General features: G+C 45.8%; 1 protein-coding gene across 1 annotated transcript in view; it reads right to left on the bottom strand.

Annotated features, from left to right (window-relative positions):
* CYTH1 (cytohesin 1) overlaps window positions 1-24704 on the bottom strand; it is a 635562-nt gene that overhangs the window by 396953 nt on the left and 213905 nt on the right. Inside the window, exon 6 of the mRNA XM_086931079.1 lies at window positions 14635-14783. Within this exon, the coding sequence (XP_086787205.1) occupies window positions 14635-14783 (149 nt within the window). The remainder of the gene's footprint in view (window positions 1-14634; window positions 14784-24704) is intronic.

The raw sequence follows: 24704 nt of genomic DNA, 5'->3' as shown, positions 1-24704 counted from the left end.
CAAAATACAGTAGCACCCTAGGGGCACGTCAAACTATATACTAAAATAGTGGTATAAGAACCACGTCACGAATAAAGGATAGGCCTAGGGCATCGCTGGGGCTACACTGTACTACCAAAGGATAGGAAGTAGGAGGCCCACGGGAGGCGTGTGCAGAGTCTTTACACACACACAAGTTACCATAAAGTTAGAATGGGAACAAAAGAATTGAAAACTAGTTCTTTTAGGGCACTTTCGGATGGACTAGGAGAAAGCTACTTGAAACTTAGATACTAGGATAGTTAATACCCACAGGAGCACCGGAGTACTCACGTTACCTCAGCCACAGGAAGTGGGTGCATAGGTGTCAAAGTGTGTCGGGTTTCGTCGCTGAATCCTATAGAGCCTTGAAGAAAGATGCTGCAGGCGACCAGTAGAGAAGTGTCCGGTTGGATCCACGGGTGGATCGAGGATGAAGAGTACCTGAAAGCAGAGGGGACAGAGTCTGAGTCACTAGCCAGTGACCAGAAAGGAACCAGGCGATGTCGCGAAGCAATCAGGTGATGTCGTGAAGCTCGTCTCTGCAGCCACAAGGACCAGGAGGTGTCGACGACTACCAGGAGCTGGGCACGGACTGTCCCACGAAGGATCTCGCTGTCGGCGGTGTCTGCTTCCGGATTGGAGTCAACAAGCCTTGGCTAAGGCAACCCACGCAGGAATTGAAGATGGCTTTTTAATCAGACCAGCAAGGTCTGATAAGCTTCTCCTTTTCAGGGAAGCAAGGGCCAGTCTGGAGCAACCAGACCAGCAGTGTAGATTCAAGGTTTCTTCGTCACAGGGGCCACTAGCCAACGGGCAAGTGACAGGACAGACGCGTCGAGCAGGAAAATGCAAAAGGGCCCCACGCAGCACTCGAGGAGTATGGAGGGATGATCTTTGGTGAAGATGATTCTCGGGGCTGGGGCTTCTCAATCCCCAATGCACAACTTTGAGGGTGCCTCAGAAGTTGCACGGAAAGCAATTCGCTGGCTTTCCAAGATGGCCGGTCCCACGTCTCGCATCGCCTCCACGGGTCTCAGTTTGCTGTGGCTGTGGATCGGGCTGAAGGAAGTCTGGAAGTCCGGGTCTTGTCAGGCTCTGTGCTCGGGCTCCGGCGGGAGCGACGACAAAGCAAACCATTGATCGATTGATGGTGCCTGTGGGAAGGTGGATACCTGACTATGGTTACCCCCAACTTTTTGCCTGGTGTTTTGCTGGTTTTCCGACTTAGTTGGCCTGGGACCCTGCCAATCAGGACCCCAGGCCTACTGCTCTCTCTGTAAAATGGATTCCATGTACCTTAGGTACATTTCCAATTGGGACTGGGCCACCTTATCAGACCCTGTAACTCAGGGCATAGGTGTACCCAGGGCCTACCAGGGGCTGAAGCATGTATTATGCCACCCCTGGATGGCCATCTAAATCTGACAACTGGCTGCACGACAGCTGGGGCAAGGTGGTGTAATCACCCCTTGCTTTAGATATAGTATCCCTATATCTAACCCTAAAAATGGACACACAGATTCCTATCAGTAACTCCTATGGCAGGCCTTGACAATCCTGAAGGCAGAGTGCTTGGAATCGTGTGAAATGGTGCTCTGGCATGAGCTGAGCCCGTTTGCAGCTTGCGGAACCAAGTCCTAATAGCTGTTCCATGATAACGCATACCATATACTCTTAAGTGCATTATAATCCTCACGGTTAAATGCTATCTCTGGTATTGCTTTATCAAAACATGTCGAGTAAGGTGTCATACGAATTGGAATACTAACCCCTCGCCAATTCTGGCGACGGGGTTAGCATTCCACCCTTCTAGAGGGACACGACATGGATGTAACTGTGAACCCCGGTTAAAGTGAACTGAAGCCTCAGCTCCACAAAATGGATGCTGCCACCACAGACACGAGTCTGACCTCCTGCTGCTGGGAGTCCTTCCAGCGAGGAGAGCTTGGACAAAGGTTTTCCTGTCAGGGGCGGTGCTAGCACCATCCCAGACAGGGTTTTGTGTATCCTGGGTAGGCAGGGTTTTACAGGAAGGTGACTGCAGAGTGGCACCCCGGTGCTCACTACGCATCTGCCGGCTAGAACCAGTTCCAGGGGCACACCAGCCCCTGGCCTGGGGAAAGTCCGGCATGGGAGAGGGGTGTAACCACCCCCCTTCCTGGTTCCACCCCAAGGGCAGGACCTAGTCGCGTACCCACCCCTTTCCTTAGGATAAAGGCAGGAGCGGGGACCCTTCCAAATCAGATCATCTTTGAATCAAGAAACTACTTTCTACGAAAGGAACTCTCGACTTCTTCTCAAGATTTCTCCCTTGTGGCTAAGGAGTAGTCACCCTGCATCCGCAGGCACCATCTAAGAACTCTGCGGTTTGCTGCACGTCCTTCCTCAGGAATCCGACGACCAGCACGACAAGACTCGGCTTCCCTGGCACCTCTGACCTCTACCTACCTCTACAGCTAAGCTGAGAACCGTAGGTGCGACGAGACCTCGAGGGACCGGCCATCATCAGAACTGCACGACTTCCATCCAGCACGACCGCCGAGGGATCCTCTGGTGAGTGCTTTGGGGTCCGAGAAGCCCCGACCCTGAGCAGCTTCAGCACCGAAGTCCAGCCTCCCAGCATCTCCACGATCTGCGTGGGGCCCTTCTGCTTTTTGCTGCTCACCGCGTTTTTTGGCTACTAGCCCGCTGGCTTGTGGCCTTCTTAACGACGCCCGACGATATCACTGCTGCTGGTCTGGTTGCTCCAGACTGGCCCTTGCTCCCTTCCAAAAGAGGAGCACCCCGGACCCTCCTGGTCCACACCAGACGCCATTTTAGGTCCACCGCGTGGGCTTGAATTTGCCAAGACTTGTTGCCCCAATCCTGGGTCCAGCGACGTCGACAGCTTCATCCATCGTGGGACAGCTCGCACCTCCATCCTGGTCGCCGACAACGCCTCCTGGTCCGTGAGATCTGCAGAGCACAGCGTCGCCCACTCACCTAGTCGAGGTGACTACCATCCGGTGCCCTCCTGGTGCCACCTGACCACTGGCTAGTAGTCACGAACTTGGTCCCCTCTGCTTTCAGGTGTCATCTATCTTCGATCCAGGCTTGGATCACTCGAACAATCTTCACTGGTCGCCTGCCAGCAACTTCTTTCTTCAGGCTCCTGGTTCGTCTACGAGGATTCCCGACGTCTTTTGAGACCTATGCAGCTGCAGCCCCTGGGCTAGGTAACTTCGGCATTTCGGTGCCCCAGCATAGCCTCACTATCCAAGGGTCAGGATACACTGTCGTTTTCGATCTACCTAGTCGGGTTCGCCCGAGAACACTAACTTTGTGAAATCTAGCTACCCTAGACTTTGTCCCGCATCCCGCGTTAGAGTGCACACTCTGCACCCGAGTCCCCTAGGCCTCCTACTAGTAATCTGAAGGTTCAGTAACGTAGTCCTAGCGATTCCAAAGCCTATTAGTATAGTACTTACCTGCTAGTAATTTCGCATTCCACTTCCATAGTATATGGTTTTCCGTGCCCCTCGGGCATTTGTGTAAATTGTGCAACTTGAAGTATTTTCGTAAGAGTTTTGTTGTGTGCTTAGTACCCTGTCCTCATAAAGAGTACAGGGCTGTTGTGATCTAAATAAATACACTGTTTATTTTCATAACACTTGTGTGGTGTCCTTTCACTTGGTGTTCAAGGGGTATATGTGATGGCTTAACACGCCCTCTAGAGTTTAGCCCGAAGACTGCTCGTATCCACGCTACTAGGATAGCTGGTCTATAAGGTTGACTTACAACCAATCACCATAAGGGTTGTTTGGACTGATACAAAGTGCTCACTAGAATAGTGAACATTATATATCAGGCCAACTTCTCACAGTGCCTGCTTGTGCAGGGTGGTCACTCTTCGACCACAAGGGAGATTCTTCAATCTCCTATCTTCAAGTAGAACGTCCAAGGTCCAGATTTTCGTTTCAAGTTTCAGTCAGGATTAATCTCAAGTCTTGGGACTCAGCTCCTACCTATATACCACATTTAGGGGCTGGATTACCTGCAAGGTCCCTCCTATGTGTGGGATCAGGGAAGGGGGTGGTTACACCCCTTTCCCTTTTTCCAGTTTCGCGCCAGAGCTGGGGCTGGAGTGCCCCAGCACCGGTTTGAACTGGACTATGCATGGGACACCTTGCGTGCCCTAGGCAGTGTCTCGTTTCATACAGCCCTCCCTGCCCCGATACACTATAGCCTGTCTGGGGTGGTGCTAGCACCTCCCAAGACAGGAAACCTATTGTCCAAGCCTCCCTCGCTGGAAGGACTCCCAGCAGCAGGAGGTCAGACCTGTGTCTGTGGCAGCAGCATCCATATTGTGATGCTGAGGCTCTGGTTAACTTTAACCGGGATTAGTAGGAACAACATGTCTTCTCCCTCTAGAAGGGTGGAATGCTACCCCCGTCGCCAGAACTGGAAAGGGGGCAGTATTCCAAAGCGGATGACACCTTACACAACATGTTTTGATAAAGCCAAAAGGTTCATAATGCACTTAAGAGTATGTGGTATGGCTATATCCTAGAACAGCTATAAGGACATGGTTCCGAAAGCTGCAGACAGGCTCAGCTCATGCTAGAGCCTCATCTCACACAAAACCAAGCATTCTGCCTCCAGGATTGTTAAGGTGTGCCATAGGAATGACTTATAGATGTATATGTGTCTAGATATAAGGTTAGATATAGGAATACTATATCTAAGCAAGGGGTGATTACACGACCTTGCCCCAGCTGAGTGATCAGCCAGTTGTGTCAGTTTGGATGGCCAGCGAGGGGTGGCAAAAGATATGCTGCAGCCCCTGGTAGGCCTTGGATGCACCTACGCCCTAGGTACCTATAGTACACTGTACAGGGTCTCATAATGTGACCCAATTCCCAATTGGTAATGTACCTAAAGTACATGGTATTTAATTTAGAGAGAGCACAGCTGGGCTGTGGGTCTGATTATCAGGCCCACAGCCATATTAAGAGCGAAAACCAGAGAAGCAAAAAGCAACAAGTGGGGTGACCATAGGAAAGCAGACCATACTCTCCTACACATATAATAGAAATATCACATTCTAAAACATGAAAGAATGCAGTACCATGAGCATGTACATAATAATAAGCATCAAAAAAAGCGTCTGAAAAGCTTTAAGAGGAGGAGGGAAACAGAGGCTCACCTTATCTGAAAAGATTACGAAGAACTGCTTGACCCACTGAAGCATCAGTCTCGCTGGCTGCGTCCAAACAATAGTGTTTGGTGAAAGTATGCCTCCTAGCCCAGGTTGCTGTTCTGCAGATGTGCTGAAGAGGAACTCCAGCGAAAAGAGCAGTCGAGGAAGACATGGCTCTCGTTGGATGAGCCCTTGGTGTTGTCTGCAGAGGTCTACCTGCTTGTGTATGACAAAAGTCAATAGATGCAGAGTTCCATCTTGCAATTGTTTGTTTAGACACTGCATGACCTTGACGAATTGTTCCATAGGCAACGAACAATTGATCTGATTTGCGCATTGCAAAAGTCCTTTGTAAGTAAAACTTCGAACACCTCGATGTTTAGTGTATGCAATGCCCTTTCAGCATGGGATTGCGGGTTAGGAAAGAATGTTTTAAGACGACTGGCTCATTCAGGTGAAAGTCCGAAGGCACCTTAGGCATGAATTTTGGATTTGTGTGGAGCACTACTGAATCGGACGTGAACTGCAGAAAAGGTGGCTGGACCGTGAAAGCTTGGACATCACTGACTCTTCTAGATGAAGTTAAAGCCAATAAAAGTGACACCTTCCATTTCAGAAATTTCAAATTCAATCTGTGAATTGGTTCAAAAGGATGGCGCATGAGTTGCGCTAACACCACATTTAGATGCCACGATGGCGGTGGACGGCGAACAGGAGGGAACATTCTAAAAAGTCCCTTGAAGAACTGTTGTATTATTCTGGAAAAATAGAGTGAAGTGGACCCATCCTGGCGGTACCTTGAAATGGCTGCTAGAGTTGCGTGCGATAATCCCGACCTTGCCAGATGTAGGAAAAAAAACAGTAATATCTGCTATGGCTTGGCTAGAAAAGGATGAATCCCAGCTGAGTGACACCAGACAGAGAATCTCTTCCATTTAAGTCTGTATGTTTTAATCGTAGCAGGTGCTCTAGCTTTGGCTAGCACCTCTTTGCAATCTGCAGGCAAATTCAGGTGGGCGAATTCAAGGTACTCAGGCGCCAAGCTGCTAATTTCAGAGATGTCGGGTCCGGGTGGTAAATCTGACCATCCTGGATGAAGAGGAGGTCCGGAATCGGTCGAAACTGTATTGGTTCGCACTCTGATAGGAAAAGGAGCTCGGTGAACCAGTATTGGCGAGGCCATCTGGGAGCAATCTGGATCAGGCGGCACAGTTCTTTCTTCATCTTCCGAAGAACCCTGGGAACCAACGGTATCGGAGGAAAGGCGTAAGCATATATTTGATACCAGTTGATCAAAAACGCATTCCCCTGAGAGTCTTTGTGGGTATGCCAGCTTGCAAAGAACCGGCACTTGCTGTTTTCCTTGGTCGCAAAAAGGTCTAGATCCGGATGAACCCACTGCTGAAAGATCCAATTCAATGTGGGTTGGTGTAGTTCCCATTCATGGGTGGACACCTTTGTCCTGCTGAGAGTGTCCGCAAGAACGTTTGCCGTTCCCGGAATATGGACCACCAGTAGATTAATTCTGTGTCGTATTGCCCATGCCCATATTTCTTGGGCTTCCTGAGACAGAAGAGTCGATCTTGTTCCTCCCGGTTTGTTCAAATAGTACATGCTTGTAGTATTGTATGTGCGCACCAATACTGTGGCCCCTTGAACAATTGCGCAAAAGGACTTAAGGGCTAGGAAGATGGCTCTCAGCTTCTTTCTCTGAATCCACCAGAGAAGATTTTCTCGAATATGAGGGGTGATCCAAATGAGGTCCTCGAATGAGCCGGAGATCTGCAGCCATTGCAGGCTGAGCTCTTCTTGGTCTCATCCTTATACGGCAATTCGGTATCAAAGGAATGCAAGAAGAGACCATCCCCAGAAAAGATTTGAATTGTCAGGCTGAAACGGACCTTTTTGAAAGTAAGCTTCGAGCAACGTCCTGTATCTTGTCTTGTCTCTCGTCTAACACGAAAGCTTGGACTAACTGTGTGTCCAGGGTTGCTCCCAAGAAAGCTTGTCTTTGGGACAGTTCTAGTTGTGACTTGTTGTAATTGACGGAGAGACCCAGTGATTGGAAGAGGCACAGACACCGCAGGATATGGTTGCTTGTGTTTGTGTAAGAATTCGCCTTGATAAGGCAGTCGTGTAAGTATGGAAATATCTGTATTCCCTCCAGCCGGAGGAGTGCTGCTACTGGAGCCAGGACCTTCGTGAACACCTTGGGTGCCGAGCGTAGTCCAATGGGAAGGACTTTGAACTGATAATCCCTGTCAGCCACTCTGAATTGTAGGAATTTCCTGTGCCGAGGCAAAATGGGGATGTGGAAATATGCATCTTGGAGATCTAAGGTGGCCATGTATTCTCCCTCCGAAAGAAGATGCAGTATTTCTTGCAGTGACAGCATCCGGAACGTCAGCTTTTTCAGGTACTTTTTTAGAGCACGGAGATCCAGAATTGGACACCATTCTCCATTCTTCTTCTTTATGAGAAAGAATCTGGAGTAGAAACCTGCTCCTCTTTGAGCCTCTTTGAGCCTGAGGAATCTTTTCTATTGCTCCTTTCTTTAACATCAAATTGATCTGGGAAAACAACTCCTTGAGATGAGCTGGAGGTGGGCCCTTTGGGGGTACGTTTGGAGGGAACTTTTCGAATTCGAGGGCATGGCCCTTGGCCACAATCTCCAGGACCCACTTGTCCGATGTTATTGAGGACCATTTGAGAAGAAATTTGAGATTTTTCCTCCAATCTTTTTGTGAGGCTGCGGCAGTAGTTGTGGCAGGAGATGACACTCATTGTCTTTTATCCTTCCCACGATAGGCAGGCTTCCTTTTGTTTTGGGAATAATTGGTGTTGCGCTGACCATAGGACTGGTAACGCTGGCCTTGGTAACGTTGATTCCCTTGCCTGTAGGAGGACTGCTGACTATAATCTCCTCTTTTAGAGGACCATCCACGCCCTCTCGCACCTCGAAAGGGCGGCTTCCGAAATTGTAAGGTGCCCAGGGATCTAGCGGTTTCCATGTCCTTCTTGATTGTTTGAAGGGCTTCTTCAATATGAGGGCCAAACAAAATCTGTCCGTTGTAAGGCATGTCCAATACCTTTGCTTGAACCTCCTGGAGGAACGACGTCACTTTTAGCCAGCCCTGCCTGCGTAAAAAAGCCGCCCTGCCAATTTTCTGAATCCAGTTGAGGCAACATCAACTGCAGAGTCAATCATCTCCGCCGAGATCCTTTCCCATTCCTGCAGGATTTTAAAAGCATCAGACTTGTAGGGCTCTGGAAGCATGTTGATATAAGGTGAGATGTCAGACCACATTTGCCGGTCATATCTGCCCAGTATGGCCAATGAGTTAGCCGCCCGGACTGTGGTCGCTGCCATTGTTGACACTGTTGACACACCAATTGCATCGAGACGCCTGCCGTCTCTATCCGGCGGGGCTGCGATTGGAGAGGAAGGGTTTCTGGACCGCTTCTGTGCAGCTTGTATGATTACCGAATCTAATTTCGGTTGTCCTATAAGGCAAGCTGGGACTTATCAGGAGCCTTATATTTCTTATCTATCCTTGGCAGGACTGGAGGAATAGATGCAGGAGTAGACATGACTTTAACCCACCTCCTTCCAAATGAAATCAATAATAGGTATCGATTAAACTTGTCTCCTTGGCTGATCCTTGAAATCGTAAAGAAAGCATTCTTGTTGTGTAGCTTCCATGTTGATATGAAAGCGTTTTGTAGCTCTTTCCATGAGAAGATGAAACCGTCCTACGTCAACCGGAGGTGAATCAGAAGTAGCCAGAGGTGAAGGAGAAGGTGTCTGAACTTGATATTCGTTCCACTCCGACATTATGGAACCTTCATTAACTTCCCCTTCTTCTCTCTCTTCTTCCTCAGAAGAATGTGGTTCTTCAGGCTGATCGGATACTACAGGTGGGGGAGATTTCGGAGGTCTAAAATCCGATATTGCCATTTGCACCACAGGTGTAGGAGGCATAGAGTCCGCGAACTCCGACGGTGGAAAACGCCTGTAATAATTGTTGAGCATATGCTGAAGATTTGTTAGCAATGCTACTGGCATCTGAGCTGAGGGAACAGTTGTGATAGGAGATGACACAAGCTCAGGCGAATGATGGTCGTCTTGGTCGTCCTCCCGGTATTTGATGTTCAAATTAGAAGGACTTGTAGCCGTGCCAAACCTTTCATCCATATCCGATTCCTCCTCACTGTCATCAGAGTCCAGCAACTTGTCAGGGACTTGAAGTGGTACCTTTTGAGGCGATAGGCGTAGAGGAGACAAAGGCTCTAGGCCAGAATCGCGTCTCTGGAGCAAAGATGGCTTTGGCGTGGACGCAAAAGCTGTAGACGGTGCCCAAACCTGCATGGTGGTACATGTGGACAGTTGCGGCGTCGACGGAGGCCCCAATCGACGTGCTCGTCGACGGAGGTTTGGCTCCAGATGATAAAGAAAACGATTGAGTTATTTTCGCCGACGAGAAAGATTTAGTCGACGACGGGGTCTTAGTCGACGACGGTGTCTTCGTCGACGACGGTGTCTTCGTCGAAGACGGTGTCGGATTTGTCGACGAGCTCGTCGACGACGGGATGTTCAGCGACGGTGATGGAACAGCCGTCGACGGTGGCGTCGACGAAGCTATTGTCGACAGGATCTTCTTAGGCTTGGCCGTCGATGAGGCGCTGACTATGGCAGATGAAGATTCCTTCGTCGACGAGATAGGTCTAACAGCAACATAGACCATCATCGACGGTGAAGACGCTGCCGACATTAACATCTCAGGCTTAGGTGAAGTAAAAGTTACCGTAGACGTTGCATCGACGGGGATCTGAGTTGACGACGGTATCGTCGACGGAGGCTGTTTCTGAGGTAAAGTCTTCTCAGAAGCCAGCTTTTGAGGGAATTTTGGTTGTTCTTCTCGGGGACGTAGATGGCCCAAATTTGGCCTTAGCAGGGTGAGTAGCCTTAGAAGTGGAAGGCCTCTCAGACCCCTTAGAAGATTGTTGCCTCTTTACAATTTTAGCCCCAGGAGAAGATAACACCTCTTCAGCAGCCCTCTTTCTAGATGGTGTTGTAGATCCAGAGGCAATACTGCCTACCTCAGAAACAGAATAGTCTTGATCTTTCAGCTTTTGTAGCCACAAAAGCAGGCGACCTTCTCTGTCCGAGAGTCTTCTGAGGGAAGGTCCTACAAATCTTGCTGTCCTTCACCTGATGGTCGGGGTATAGGCAATAAATGCACTTCTTGTGGGGATCTTCCTTAAAAAGCCAGAGCATACCACAAGAGTCACAACGACTGAACAAAGATTTCTTGGAAGTAGACATCCTCAAAACTAAATTCCAGAAGGGAAATAGAGAAGTACTGAGCAGAGCTCAGGGAGACTCCCTTCACACGACGTGCGGTAGAAAATCTGAGAGCCTGAGCATCTGAGGAGAACCTTCTGGTGGGTGCTGACGCCTGATTGGCTGCAGTTTGGGCTGTACAAAATGACTAGGATAGTCATGAGTGTGGAAGTTATTTCTCCTGTAGCTTGGGCTACTTTACTTCCTGGTTGGTTATTACCAAGGTTTTCTATGTTAGTATGGCATTTTATTGCTTTTTTATGTACCGTGGGACTCCCACTCCGACGACGGGGAATGATTCAGGCATGTGAATCTATGAAAGACACCCCAATACTGGAGAATTGGAAATACTGACTGAGGAAGTTGTGCAAAAAAAAGACCAGCTGTTTGGTAAACTATCTCTGCATGTTGCAGAGTCAGTGAAGAGGAAGATCTGGCTAGAGATACAAGCCAGGGTCAATTCTGTGGGGGTAACACACCGTGACATCACCAACCTACAGAAGAGATGGTATGACCTTCACAGCCGAGCAAAAGAGAGTGGCTCAAAGGCTGGCCTCAGCAAGAAAAACAGGAGGGGGAACATCCACTCAGTCTGCAAACACCCCACTGGACGACCTGGTGGAATCCACTCTGCATCCAGAGGCAGTTATCGGGACCATGCAGATTGACACCTCAGGCCATGCGGGGGTCTCCCAAACAAAGAGCACAACCAAGCATATTTTCCTAGAAATGTAGCCCAAACTGCCACAAATGCAGATCCAGTGTAGTGTAGCAGACATGAGTCCAGTCCATCTCTTACTTGCAACCCCCTAATGCATTGTGGGAGTTGTTTGCATACAAATGTAATGGCAAAGCATGGAGGGAGTAGCACAGCTCAACTGCATCAGAGTATAGCAAGGCATTGACAACAGTAGACTTTTAACATCACAGAAGTAAATGTATGAGACCCCTGTAAGCGCAATGTTACAAACATGTGCAAAATAAATATTTCATTTTTCTAAAAAACACATGATCTTGCACTGTTCCCCTCAAAGATGCAGCACAGGAGAGTGACGAGCCAGACGTCCACGATTCTGAGGGACATGCAGAACAGCCAGATGAGGAACTAGCCCCTACATGTTCCCACTCATCACAGGAGAAGAGTCCAATCACTGCCGGATTTGGATAGTGATGAGGACAACCAGACAGGAGCGCACCCACAGGGAACTGCCCATACACCACCACCCCCACCACCAGAGGGAACAACCCCGCAACGTCAAAGTCCGTTTCGCAGGCAAAGGCCGAGTGCATTTCTGAGGTCTGCTGGGGATGATGGGGAAGCTGCCTGCAGTGTGCTGGGAGTCCAAGATGCTAAGGGTCCAGCGCCTGCAGCAAAAGATAATGCGTAATATGCAGGTGCAACTGGGAACAATGGTCACACACATGGGTGGTATACGTGACTGCATGAAGGAGCAGACAACTGCAGTTGTTGAGGGGCTCAGGGAACACTGAGAAACTTGACCGTGTAGAAACAGCCATTGAACAGATGTGCAGGGTCATCCAGGCTGAGGATGTCTCTAATGCCAGGAGGTAACAACATTCTTTGGGGCGCATGCGCGGATACACAGGGCCATCAACAGGCTGAGAAGTACAACAGCTCCGCTTTACAGGCGTGTAGTCGGCATGCAGGTTGCAATGAACCACTGCTGTGGGGATGTGGCCAGGGGCCTAATCCAGGTCGCCACTGCTGTGGAAGGGCTACAGACAGCAGCAGCCAGTGGGAACCTCATGCATGGAGGGGGGGGGGGGCAGTGAGGAGGCCTCCAGCCTTAGCAGCCTACTTGAACCTTCAAGCAAATACGGTGTTGTCATGTGCTTACTCACCTCAGAAGTAATGTTGGTGATTTCTGCTCTTCTTTGTCTGCCCTCTGCTGCATTTGGGCCGCCTGCTGCATGGGGTGGTTGTGTCGGCTGTATGTCCTGTTCTGGCTTGCTATCAGAGTCCACCAAGGGTATGCCTCTATTAGTGGCTATATTGTGCAACATAGCACACGTTGCCACAATCTTACAGCATTTCTCCGGTCTATACTGCAATGCACCCCCGGTCTTGTGTAGGATGCGGAATCGTGATTTTAGGACCCAAAATGTCCTTTCTATCACATTGCGCGTCGCTATGTGCGCACAATTCTAACGTCGCTCCCTTTGTGTGGCAGGATTCAGGTATGGGGTGAGTAGCTAAGACCTCACAGGGTCGACTTTGAACCCATTGAAATCGTAGGTCTCCTCAAGAGCCCGGAATCAGGGAACCATCTTGGTAAACATAACCTTGGGAGGTCATGTTTACAAAGATGGTTCCCTGATTTATTCAGGTCTCCGACGCATGTTGACTTTCGGATTCGTATCCTAGCTCACCTGTTCCATTGATCCACATGGACAGTACTTGGTACAATTTATTTTCAGAGTGGCATCTCACTCCTCCCGTGTCATGAGCCCACTTGGCCATGTTTGTCCCAACCATTAATCTGTGAGTAGACCTCACTTCCCCATTAACGGTGCATCGTAACCCCACTCACTGTCCTGAGGAAGACCCCCAACTGTAAGGCTCTCGAGGAGGCCTACAATTTTAAAGGGGTCGAAACGTCGACAACTGTAAAATGCCAGTCTTACCTACAGTACTTGAATTACTGAGCAATTATATGTTACATGGCATGCAAGTACAAATACTGTGTACTTCTGTTATATGTTTGTGATTCATGTTCTTTTGTGGCACAACAATAATATGTGCTTGCATTATATGCGATTTGCACTTTCTCCACCCCACTACCTTACCAGAGTCACAGCCTTCCCCACTCCTACCCCGTCCCCATGGCACAGTAATATCGACAATTTTGTATTCAATGTGGTTTTATTCCGTCTGAATAACCTATAATCAGCATCATTGTGAATAAATAACACTAACTAAAAGTTGGTTATGATTTGTTTATCTTGAGTATTCGCTTTACAAATTTGCTTTGACTGCAAACACTTGTGATGTTATAAAAACTAGGAACCACCCCATTATATACTGTCAAGTACCCAGGTCTCAGTGATTAGGGGTTTACCCTTCTGTGTAACCAGCATACTTAACTGGGTTGCACACAGGTTCCATTTTAAAATATCTTACGGTATTCAAGGCACCTGCTGGGAAGATTTTTGTGTGCCTAGCAATTTTAGGGGATAACAATAATGACAATATAGCACTGGTGGTTAATGCATTTGCTGGCAAGATCTGTGTATTGTCTAAAGTCAGAGTTTTGACACATCATAGAGTAGCAAAAAGGATTAATAAGGCTGTTGCAAAGCATAATGTATAAGATTTAGATCAAAGATTAGTATTTTACATAGATGGCTCAATCGGTAACTGCTTTTGTCACAGAGATAGATTTTTATCTTGTAGATCATGAGCTACACTCTTTCTACGGCGAGATATGAACCGGCATCAAACAGCTGCATGAAACCGAAACACAAAGGATTGTTTTTTCCTAATCTTTTGTTATTCTAAAGTTCCTCATAAGTTTTTTTATTGTACCTGGTACACAGCACTGTGCGAGCCCTCATCCTTCTTCGACCACATGAGAATGGATTGTTTGAACAAAACCCGGCTAACCGCACATAGCAGATCCAGGAACGAGCACTATTAAGCCTACAAACCAAGAAAGGACTTAACAAACAGCACTGCACCAGTTTTCAGGTGGTCCAGGCCCACATGCTTTTACTCACCTAGCTCTGTGCTGGCTCAGTTTCCTGCACGGACTACAAGCACACATTACAATAGAGCAGCAAATTAGCAAGCCTCTCAATCCGTCTGCAATTGCCCTGGACAAAGCATATATATGGCCAATAGCCCTGTCCTTCCTCACATTACCTTAAGTCCAGCACACATGCCTTAAAAGACGCATTTTTGTTGCTAGAATAAACGGAAGAATTTTCTTCAGCATTTGAAGATTAAGAAATTTAGCTGAACAGACTTTTTGAATATGTGGTCAAGAAGATCGCTCGCTTTGTTAAGATCAGTACTGCAGCGCCTCTTCAATGACCCAACACTGCACCAGCTTTGCCACAGTGTACTGACCCGTAGCAGCTCCTCTGGCAGGTCTCCTCCATCATTGATACCTCTGTTCATAGCAATGAAGCGCTCCACGCCTGGCTTGTCTTTCACGTTTGGGTTGTGGAGACTGGTATTCAGCATAATGATGGCAAATGACAACACATAACAAGTGTCTGGGGAGAGAAGAGAACAGCACACCAATGAAAGGAAATCGGTCACTGTCATTATAATAAAGTGAAATTAAAATACTTCACAGGTTGGAATGGAATTGTTGAGACAGCTTCACGCTTTAGGTGTTCAAGCACTCAGAACAGACATACAGGAAAAGGGAATAAAGTCAAATCTGCTGCTCGTACATTCAAGGTATTTTACTCAGTTCTGAAGGCTAATTTGGAGTATTGTGCTCAGTTTTGAAGGCTACACCTGATGAAAATACCTAAAAGCTAATTGTTGTTTAGTTCTGGATACCATATTGGGTAATTGGTGTCTAGTTTCGGAGGCCTTCTCTCCAATACCATGTTTCAGAGACCGCATCAGGAGAAATGTGTCCTGTGGTGGTGCTTACATGTGGAGCACTGTCTGTTCTGAAAGCAAAATCTGATGTATGACTTACTGAAGATTACAGGTAGAGTATTATGTCCAGTTTTGGTGGTAACATCTTCAAAAGGTTAACAAGCAAAGTCACAGCTAATAGGTCAGTCTTAGATGTGAAAGCACCTGAATGCCTCCTTCCATGCACTTACTCATCATCTGTGCGCTCAGTCACTCATAATTGCACGCATTAATTAACTCTTTCTTGCAATTAACAATAACCCACGCTCAGTCAACTTCCATGAGACGGCTGTGAGTGATTTCTGTAAGTTCAGGCTGCTACTCTGTAAGTGCTGTTGATAATGTGTGACTACTAGTCCGTGTGTGGTGTACCCCCATTACTCCAAGGGCTCGATGTTGGGAGTCAGTATATCGCACAGAAGCTTTCCTACTTTTACATCGAGAGTGACTACTTCGCATGGAATATTACATTGCAAGTAAGTATAGATACAGAGGAATATTCTTTTTAATATGCATGTTCTAAAAATCTAAATTGAGGTTTAGGCAACAAAAAACATAACAATAAGAATGATTCATTAAAAATGTATCAAAAACTAAATTAATTAAAAAACACTAAGTATTAATAAATAGACCTTTAGAAAAGTTACACAATAGTTACATCATTTGGTGATTTTATAATACAATATGCAGTGGTATAAAACCCATGTTTCAGAGAAAACTGTCAAATATAGGAATTATTTCATGGTTACCTATGAAATACAGATTATCACCATAATGACAGCCTACAAACCACTCTGAAGAGCTTTTACATATTCTGGACTACTAGGATTATATGACATGAAGAACCAAATTAAGCTGCAAGGTTTTCTTAATTATGAAGCAAGCAAAAAAATGCAAATTATACAGCACATTTTCTGGCAGTAGTATTTTAATCTATTTTAGATAGATTTTCTTTGCAAAAACTAATAATTATGTAGAAAATTAGGTGGCAAATGCAGTAATTCCATAAGTAGTAAATGCTGCAGTTGACAATCGCATAAATCCACTGTCCATTGTTTTATCAACGATTTCAATGATTCATGAAATGTAAACCTATTTAATTGCAATCACTGCCCGTTATAATTTGAAGAACACTTTTCTTTTCAAGATATCTACCCCAAAATACACAAGTAAAAAGGGAAAACAATTTATAAAAGGTTAACATGCGTTATATGGTCCTATATTGCCATCTCTGGGTTCTGGAGACATTTACTACCACTCTGATTTAGATGTGTGGTTTTTTGTGGTTACCAGAACTCCTCAATGTTAATATTGGACCATATTATATTGATACTTGTAATGTATTATATATATATACATATATATATATATATATTTTTTTTTCGTGGTTTGGTTTTGTGTGAAACGCCGGCGCTCTTGATAGTAGCGTGGTGCCCTCCTTAAACGACAGAACCACAGAACCAGTCGTAAAATTTGCACACAAGAATACTGGCTGGAAACCGGTAAGGAGGCACTCACTCAGGTTGTTTCAGTTTAGACCAACTGCTTTTATTTCAGCATGCTCGTCCTAACCCAACGCGTTTCGCCTTCAGCCGAAGGCTTGATCACGGGTGTTGAGCTCTAACACAAGCCTACTTTTATTTCAGTGCACAGTGAAAAAACTTTACAGTGAAAATGCATTGCATTGTGGGTAACGTAGTTTTTCATGTGAACAAGTGTTAACGTGCTCCATTTACAATAAAATGCAACTGTTTGGATTTTGCAGACATAAAAACATTGTTCTAATTATTTTGTTATCAAAGTTCTTGTTTTTGAGTCAGTAGTGACTGTCATTCACGTCCGTGAATGTTTTCATGGTTTTTGCTCACTGGTGAGCAATTTCACAATACTCTCGGGTTGATCATGTTTGTTCTTTATGTCTCTCAGTAGTTGTCACAGTTCTTTCTCTCTGGTGAGTGGATCCCATGAAGTCCTTGTGAATTACATCAATGTTGCGGTTTGCCGTTGCTGTCAGTTTCAGGACAGATTACAAATGTACATGTAGTTCTTCCGTCTGGTTGAGGCCGTATGGCTCAAGGGTCCTGAAACTGATAATGTGTTTTGATTCTTTTTGTCTCAATGCCTTTCTTCGATTTCCTCCTCTTTCTGAGCTCGTTTGTTGGTCAATTGCGCAGTATTTGAGGGTTTCCCAGTTGTTATTGCGGTGCTGTATCATGTGTTTGGCGATTGCATTGGACTGGTCTTGATGGGTGACAGCTCTTGTATGTTCAAGGATTCTTTTCTTTGCCTCAAAGATTGTGCTGCCGATGTAACTTCTGGCGCAGGGGCATGTCACCATATAAACTACAAACGTGCTTTTGCACGTCAGATGTTTTTTATTTTCCATTTTTTTCCTCCAAACATTGTTCTTTCGTCGGTGATGCAGTACGGCAAACCTTGCATTGTTTGCACGGCCAAAAACCCTCACGGTGCATCCAGTTTATATTGGGAGATTTTTTGAAGTGGCTGTGGACTAATTGGTCACCCAGATTTTTTGCTCTGCGGAAGGTTACATGCGGATGTTCTCCAATGATTTTTAATAGAGTTGAATCTGTCCGTAAAATACCCCAGTGTTTTTTGATTATTTTCATTAATGTTCCCTTTTCCGCATTGTATGATGTTATTAATCTGATTTTGTTGTCAGTTTTAGTCTCTTGGACTTTGTGTAGGATTTCTTTTCTGTCCGTTTCTACTACTTTTTTGAGGCATTTTTTCACATTGTTCGGTTGGTATTTTCTTTTTATGAATCTATTTGAGGCTTCCATGCTGTGTTTGAGGAATTCTGAGTTTTTAGAACAGTTTCTTTTTATGCGGAGAAATTCTCCATATGGGATACTTCTTTTTAGTTTGTCCTCATGGAAGCTTTGTCCATGTAGTACAGAATTGGTTGCAGTCTTCTTCAGGTGTAGTGTGGTTTCAAGGCAGTTGTTCTCAATGTATATTTCTGTGTCCAGGAACACAACCCGGTTGCTGCTTATTTCGTACGTGAACTTCAGATTTGTAGGTGTGTTTAGTTTTTCAAAGTATTGTTCAAAATCTGTTTGTTCACCGTCCCATATTATAAAAAGATTGTCTATAAATCTAAGCCATAGTATCGTCCTCTTTTTCCACGTGTAGTTTTCTGTTTTCCAGGCCTCATTTTGTTCATACCAACCCATAGTAAGATTGGCATAATTTGGTGAAAAAGAAAAGCCCATGGCACATCCCCGTGTTTGTTTAAATATGTTTTTGTCAAATAGGAAGTAGTTGTTGTGTAGGCATAAGAAGATCATGTGATTTAACATTTCATTATGTTCTTTGTATCTTATGTTCGTTTTTCCCCAAATAGTATCTGCATGCATTCATACCAATGGTGTGCTCGATGTTCGTGTATAATGATGTCACATCCATTGTGATTAGTTTAAAAGAAGGTTTCCAGACATTTTTTCCAGTTGTTTTAGAAGATCAGTAGTATCCTTTATGAATGATGGGAGATCTCTGACCAGAGGAGCTAGGAATTGGTCGATGTAATTTGACATTCCTGTGAGAAGGTGGCCTGATATGCAGTGCTCACTATTCTAGTGAACACTATGTATCAGTCCAGCAACCCTTATTGATGATTGGTTGTAAGTCAACCTTATAGACCAGCTATCCTAGTAGCGTGGATACGAGCAGTCTAAGGCTAAAGACTCGAGAGGGCGTGTTAAGCCAGCTGTTATACCACACATATACCCCTTGAATACCCAGTGAAAGGACACCACACAAGTGTTATGAAAATAAACAAGATATTTATTAAGAATCACAACAGCCCTGTACTCTTTATGAGGACAGGGTACTAAGCACAAAACAAAACTCTTACAAAAATACTTAAGTTAGCACAGTATATACAAATGCCCGAGGGGTACGGAAAACCATATACTCTGAAAGTGGAATGCGAAATTACTAGCAGGTAAGTACAGTACTAATAGGCTTTGGAATCGCTAGATCTTGACTATAGAATCTTCAGATTACTTCTAGGAGACCCAGGGGACTCGGGTGCAGAGTGTGAACTCTCACGCGTGATGCGGGACAAAGTCTATGGTAGCTAGTAATGACAAAGTTAGTGTTCTCGGGCGAACCCGACCTGGTAGGAGGAAAACGAAAGTGGATTCTGACCCTTGGATAGTGAGGCTATGCTGGGGCACCGAAATGCCGAAGTTACCTAGCCCAGGGGCTGCAGCTGCATAGGTCTCAAAAGACGTCGGGAATCCTCGTAGACGGAGCAGGAGCAGGAGCCTGGAAGAAAGAAGTTGCTGGCAGGCGACCAGTGAAGAAAGTTCGATGGATCCAAGCCTGGATCGAAGGAAGATGACACCTGAAAGCAAAGGGGACCAAGTTCGAGACTACTAGCCAGTAGTCAGGTGGCACCAGGAGGGCACCGGATGGTAGTCACCTCGACTAGGTGAGTGGGTGACGCTGTGCTCGCAGATCTCACGGACCAGGAGGCGTTGTCGGCGACCAGGATGGAGGAGCGAGCTGTCCCACGATGGATGAAGCTGTCGGCGTCGCTGGACCCAGGATTGGACAACAAAGCCTTGGCAAATTCAAGCCCACGCGGTGGACTCAAACTGGCGTCTGGAGTGGACCAGGAGGGTCCGGGGTGCCTCTCTTGAAGAAGGAAGCAAGGGCCAGTCTGAGGCAACCAGACCAGCAGCAGTGATGTCGTCGGGCGTCGTGAAGAAGGCCACAAGCCAGCCGGCTAGTAGCCACACAGCGCGGTGAACAGGCAAAAGCAGAAGGGCCCCACGCAGATCGTGGAGATGCTGGAGGGCTGATCTTCGGTGCTGGAGCTGCTCAGGGTTGGGGCTTCTCGGACCCCAAAGCACTCACCAGTGGAGCACACGGTGGGCTTGTTGCAAAGAAGTCGTGCAGTCTTGGCGATCGTCGGTCCCTCGAGGTCTCGTCGCACTCACAGTTCTCAGCTTTGCTGTAGAGGTGAGTAGAGGTCAGAGGTGCCAGGGAAGCCGGGTCTCGTCGAGCTGGGTCGTCGGATTCCTGAGGAAGGACTTGCAGCAGACCGCAGTGTTCTTAGGATGGTGCCTGCTTGATGCAGGGTGACTACTCCTTAGCCACAAGGGAGAATCTTGAAGAAGGAAATCTTGATGTCTTTCGCAGAAAGTCGTGTCTTGATTCCAAAGATGATCTAATTTTAACAGGGGGCCCGCTCCCATCTTTATACTAAAAAAGGGGGCTGACCCGGTGACGAGGTCCTGCCTATGGGTGGGACTAGGAGGGGGGTGGTTACATCCCTCTCCCATGCCGGACTTTCCCCAGGCCAGGGGCTGGTGTGCCCCTGGAACTGGTTCTGACTGGCCTATGCGTAGTGAGCACCGGGGTGCCACTCAGCAGTCACCTTCCTGTAAAGCCCTGCCTACCCAGGATACACAAAACCCTGTCTGGGACGGTGCTAGCACCGCCCACGACAGGAAACCCTTTGTCCAGGCTCCCCTCTCTGGAAGGACTCCCAGCTGCAGGGGGTCAGACTCGTGTCTGTGGTGGCAGCATCCATTTTGTGGAGCTGAGGCTTCGCTTAACTTTAACCGGGGTTCACAGTTACATACATGTCATGTCCCTCTAGAAGGGTGGAATGCTAACCCCGTCGCCAGAATTGGCGAGGGGTTAGTATTCCAATTCGTATGACACCTTACTCGACATGTTTTGATAAAGCAATACCAAAGATAGCATTTAACCGCGAGGATTATAATGCACTTAAGAGTATATGGTAAGCGATATCATGGAACAGCTATTAGGACTTGGTTCCGCAAGCTGCAGACAGGCTCAGCTCATGCAAGAGCACCATCTCACACGATTCCAAGCACTCTGCCTTCAGGATTGTCAAGGCCTGCCATAGGAGTGACTAATAGGAATCTGTGTGTCCATTTTTAGGGTTAGATATAGGTATACTATATCTACAGCAAAGGGTGATTACACGACTTTGCCCCAGCTGTCATGCAGCCAGTTGTGTCAAATTTAGGAGGCCAGCCAGGAGTGGCATAATGCATGCTGCAGCCCCTGGCAGCCCTGGGTACACCCATGCCCTGAGTTACAGGGCCTGATAGGGTGGCCCAGTACCAATTGGAAATGCACCTACGGTACATGGAATCCATTTTACAGAGAGAGCAGTAGGCCTGGGGTCCTGATTGGCAGGGCCCCAGGTCGACTATGTCAAAAACCAGCTAAAACACAGGGCAAAAAGTTGGGGGCAACCATAGTCAGGAGGTACCTTCCTACAATTCCTTTCGAACAAAGAATTGTTTGCCGAAACTATTGGCCACCCTGGTGGTTTCTGGCTGTTTTTGTGGATTTTTCGGAGGCAATAGAATGTGGGTAGAGTTGGAAATTTATTTGTCATATATTTTTGTTCATCATCACTTATGAGGCCTGCATCAGTCCAAGTCTTTAATAATTCGGTAATTTCTTTTTGTAAGTCTGCAGTTGGATCGTGGTTCAGGAGCTCATAGCAGTTTTTATCCTGCAGTTGACGTTGTGCTTCCTCTGCGTAATCTATTTTGTCTATGATGATGATGTTTCCACCCTTGTCCGCTGGCTTTATCTCTATTTTTTTTATCTTCAGAGAGATTTCCTATGATCAGTTTTTCTTTCAAAGAAACGTTGTTTTTTGTCTGGTTTTGTTTGATTTTATATAGCTCATCGATTACAAGTTCCTGGAATAAATCAATCTTGTTGCCAGGAGGCAGTATAGGGTTATATTTGGATTTTTCTTTTAAACCACTCTCGTTGGCACCTTCTTGTTCCATGGAATATTCCATTGCAATGAGCTCTTCTTCCTGTGATATTGACATGGCACCCATTGTCATTAAGGTGGAGAGTGCCTCAATATCCTCAGCATTCAGATTTATATTTGACGTTTGTTTCAATTGGGTAGTTTTTTTGGTGGTCTTCTCTGCATGGATTTTTGCAAGTTTCAGTTTCCGCGTATATTTATACAAATCTACGCGGGTGTCTGCAATGTTTAGATGTGTCATGGGGCAGAAGTTTAATCCCTTTTTGAGTGTGTCCTTTTCTTCATCTGTTAGGATTCTTGTTGAGAGGTTGATGATACTTAGTTCTTGGGAGTCAGAGGATGGATCTGTTATCGGCGAGGTTGTCTGAGTCTCGATGTGGTCCTAGAGTCTTCCTTTGCCTCGTTTCTGGCCTCTCTGGCCTCTTCTTGTTTTCCTCCCTTTCCACGGGGACGGCCCCTGCCTCTCCCTCTAGTTGTTGTTCTAATGCCTTTTGCATCTCTATTAAAAAATTGGTCTTTTTTGGTAGAGCAGTGCTCGGTGTTGTCTGTTCATCCTGGTCACTTAATTCCAAACTTGTTAGGGAGTCAAAACTTGAGGTTTCATTAGTTTCTTGTTGTTCAGGTTGTTTGCCTTCTTTGGGAATTGTTGTTTGCCAAAGGTGAAGATTCGTCCCTCCTCAAAATCCTCTTTATCTCTCTGGAATTTGTGTTTCAGCGCTTTTACGTGTGCTTCATGTCTTTCCAGATTTTTCAATATATCTGTTTTCAATTTTTGTTGGTCATCATTTAACGTTAGAGATTTAATTTCATCTTCCAAGGTTTTCAGTTCCGTTGTTATTATTTTTAAGATTTTTTCAATGTGTTTAATGAGGATTACCATTAAGCCCATGGATGAATCTAAGAGATGCTCACCCCATTCTTGCAATAATTCACTTGTGTCTTGGTGACTTGACATTAGGGTTAGCCTTAAACCCTGAGGTTTTCTTTTTACTTCCATGTACTTTTGCAGACTTAGAAGTTCCCATCATTTATTGATTTCTCTTTTGGATAAGCATTCCCATTTAAATTTATCTCTGATGGTATCCGGGGGTGTGCCTGTTTGGCCCCTTTCTGTATTTTTTGTGCTCTGGTATGTGAAAAAGTTGTTTATGTCTGCTATCCTCCTTGCTTCTCTTTCTTCCATGACGAGTTTGTTTATTAATTTATATTTTGTTTTTGAACCAGCCGGTTCTTTTTTCAATTATTATTGGTCCTTTGGGTTAACCCTGATTTCAATATCCTGCTTGGATTTGGGGGTTAGTGAATCTTACTTGTTTATATAAAATTCATATGTAATCCCCTGATCTCTGATTATGTAGAGGGTTCCAATTTATGTATAATGTGTAAAGCTCCCAACGTATTCTTGGGAGAAAAAACACTATTTAGACGCTGTTTTAATCACAGTCTATGTATCTTTAGTTATAGCGCTTGTTTGTTACAACAGGTTCTTACCGAGGTTCTGTTGTACCGGAGATGCCTCGGGTTCTGTGGCTAGATCTTCAATTCTGCCTCATGTTTGCACAGTTCTCGAAGAGAGTTGTGTTGTTTAAATTGAGCTTAAACAGGGCCGGGCGTTTTTTCCTGTTTTATGCCTCCCCGGCGTGTTGTGGCTATGTCCTGTGCTTTCACCACAAATCCCGACTTGACAGACTCGCTCTCCCGGGAGAGCGAGTCTGTCAAGTCGACTCTCTTCGAGAACTGTGCAAACATGAGGCAGAATTGAAGATTCATAATGAAATGTTAAATCACATGATCTTCTTATGCCTACACAACAACTACTTCCTATTTGACAAAAACATCTTTAAACAAACACGGGGATGTGCCATGGGCTTTTCTTTTTCACCAAGTTATGCTAATCTTACTATGGGTTGGTATGAACAAAATGAGGCCTGGAAAACAGAAAACTATGCGTGGAAAAAGAGGACAATACTATGGCTTAGATAGACGGTGAACAAACAGATTTTAAACAATACTTTGAAAAACTAAACAACACACCTACAAATCTGAAGTTCACGTACGAAATAAGCAGCAACCGGGTTGTGTTCCTGGACACAGAAATATACATTGAGAACAACTGCCTTGAAACCACACTACACCGGTAGAAGACTGCAACCAATTCTGTACTACATGGACAAAGCTTCCATGAGGACAAACTAAAAAGAAGTATCCCATATGGAGAATTTCTCTGCATAAAAAGAAATTGTTCTAAAAACTCAGAATTCCTCAAACACAGCATGGAAGCCTCAAAAAGATTCATAAAAAGAAAATACCAACCGAACAATGTGAAAAAATGCCTCAAAAAAGTAGTAGAAACGGAGAGAAAAGAAATCCTACACAAAGTCCAAGAGACTAAAACTGACATCAAAATCAGATTAATAACATCTTACAATGCGGAAAAGGGAACATTAATGAAAATAATCAAAAAACACTGGGGTATTTTACGGACAGATTCAACTCTATTAAAAATAATTGGAGAACATCCGCATGTAACCTTCCGCAGAGCAAAAAATCTGGTTGACCAATTAGTCCACAGCCACTTCAAAAAATCTCCCAATATAAATTGGATGCACCTTGAGGGTTTTTGGCCGTGCAAACAATGCAAGGTTTGCCGTATTGCATCACCGACGAAAGAACTCTCTATGTTTGGAGGAAAAAAATGGAAAATAAAACAACATCTGATGTGCAAAAGCACGTTCGTAGT

Source organism: Lissotriton vulgaris, chromosome 7 (genome assembly GCF_964263255.1).
Source record: "Lissotriton vulgaris chromosome 7, aLisVul1.2, whole genome shotgun sequence".
NCBI lineage: Eukaryota > Metazoa > Chordata > Amphibia > Caudata > Salamandridae > Lissotriton > Lissotriton vulgaris.
This window is presented reverse-complemented; position numbering and strand designations above follow the sequence as displayed.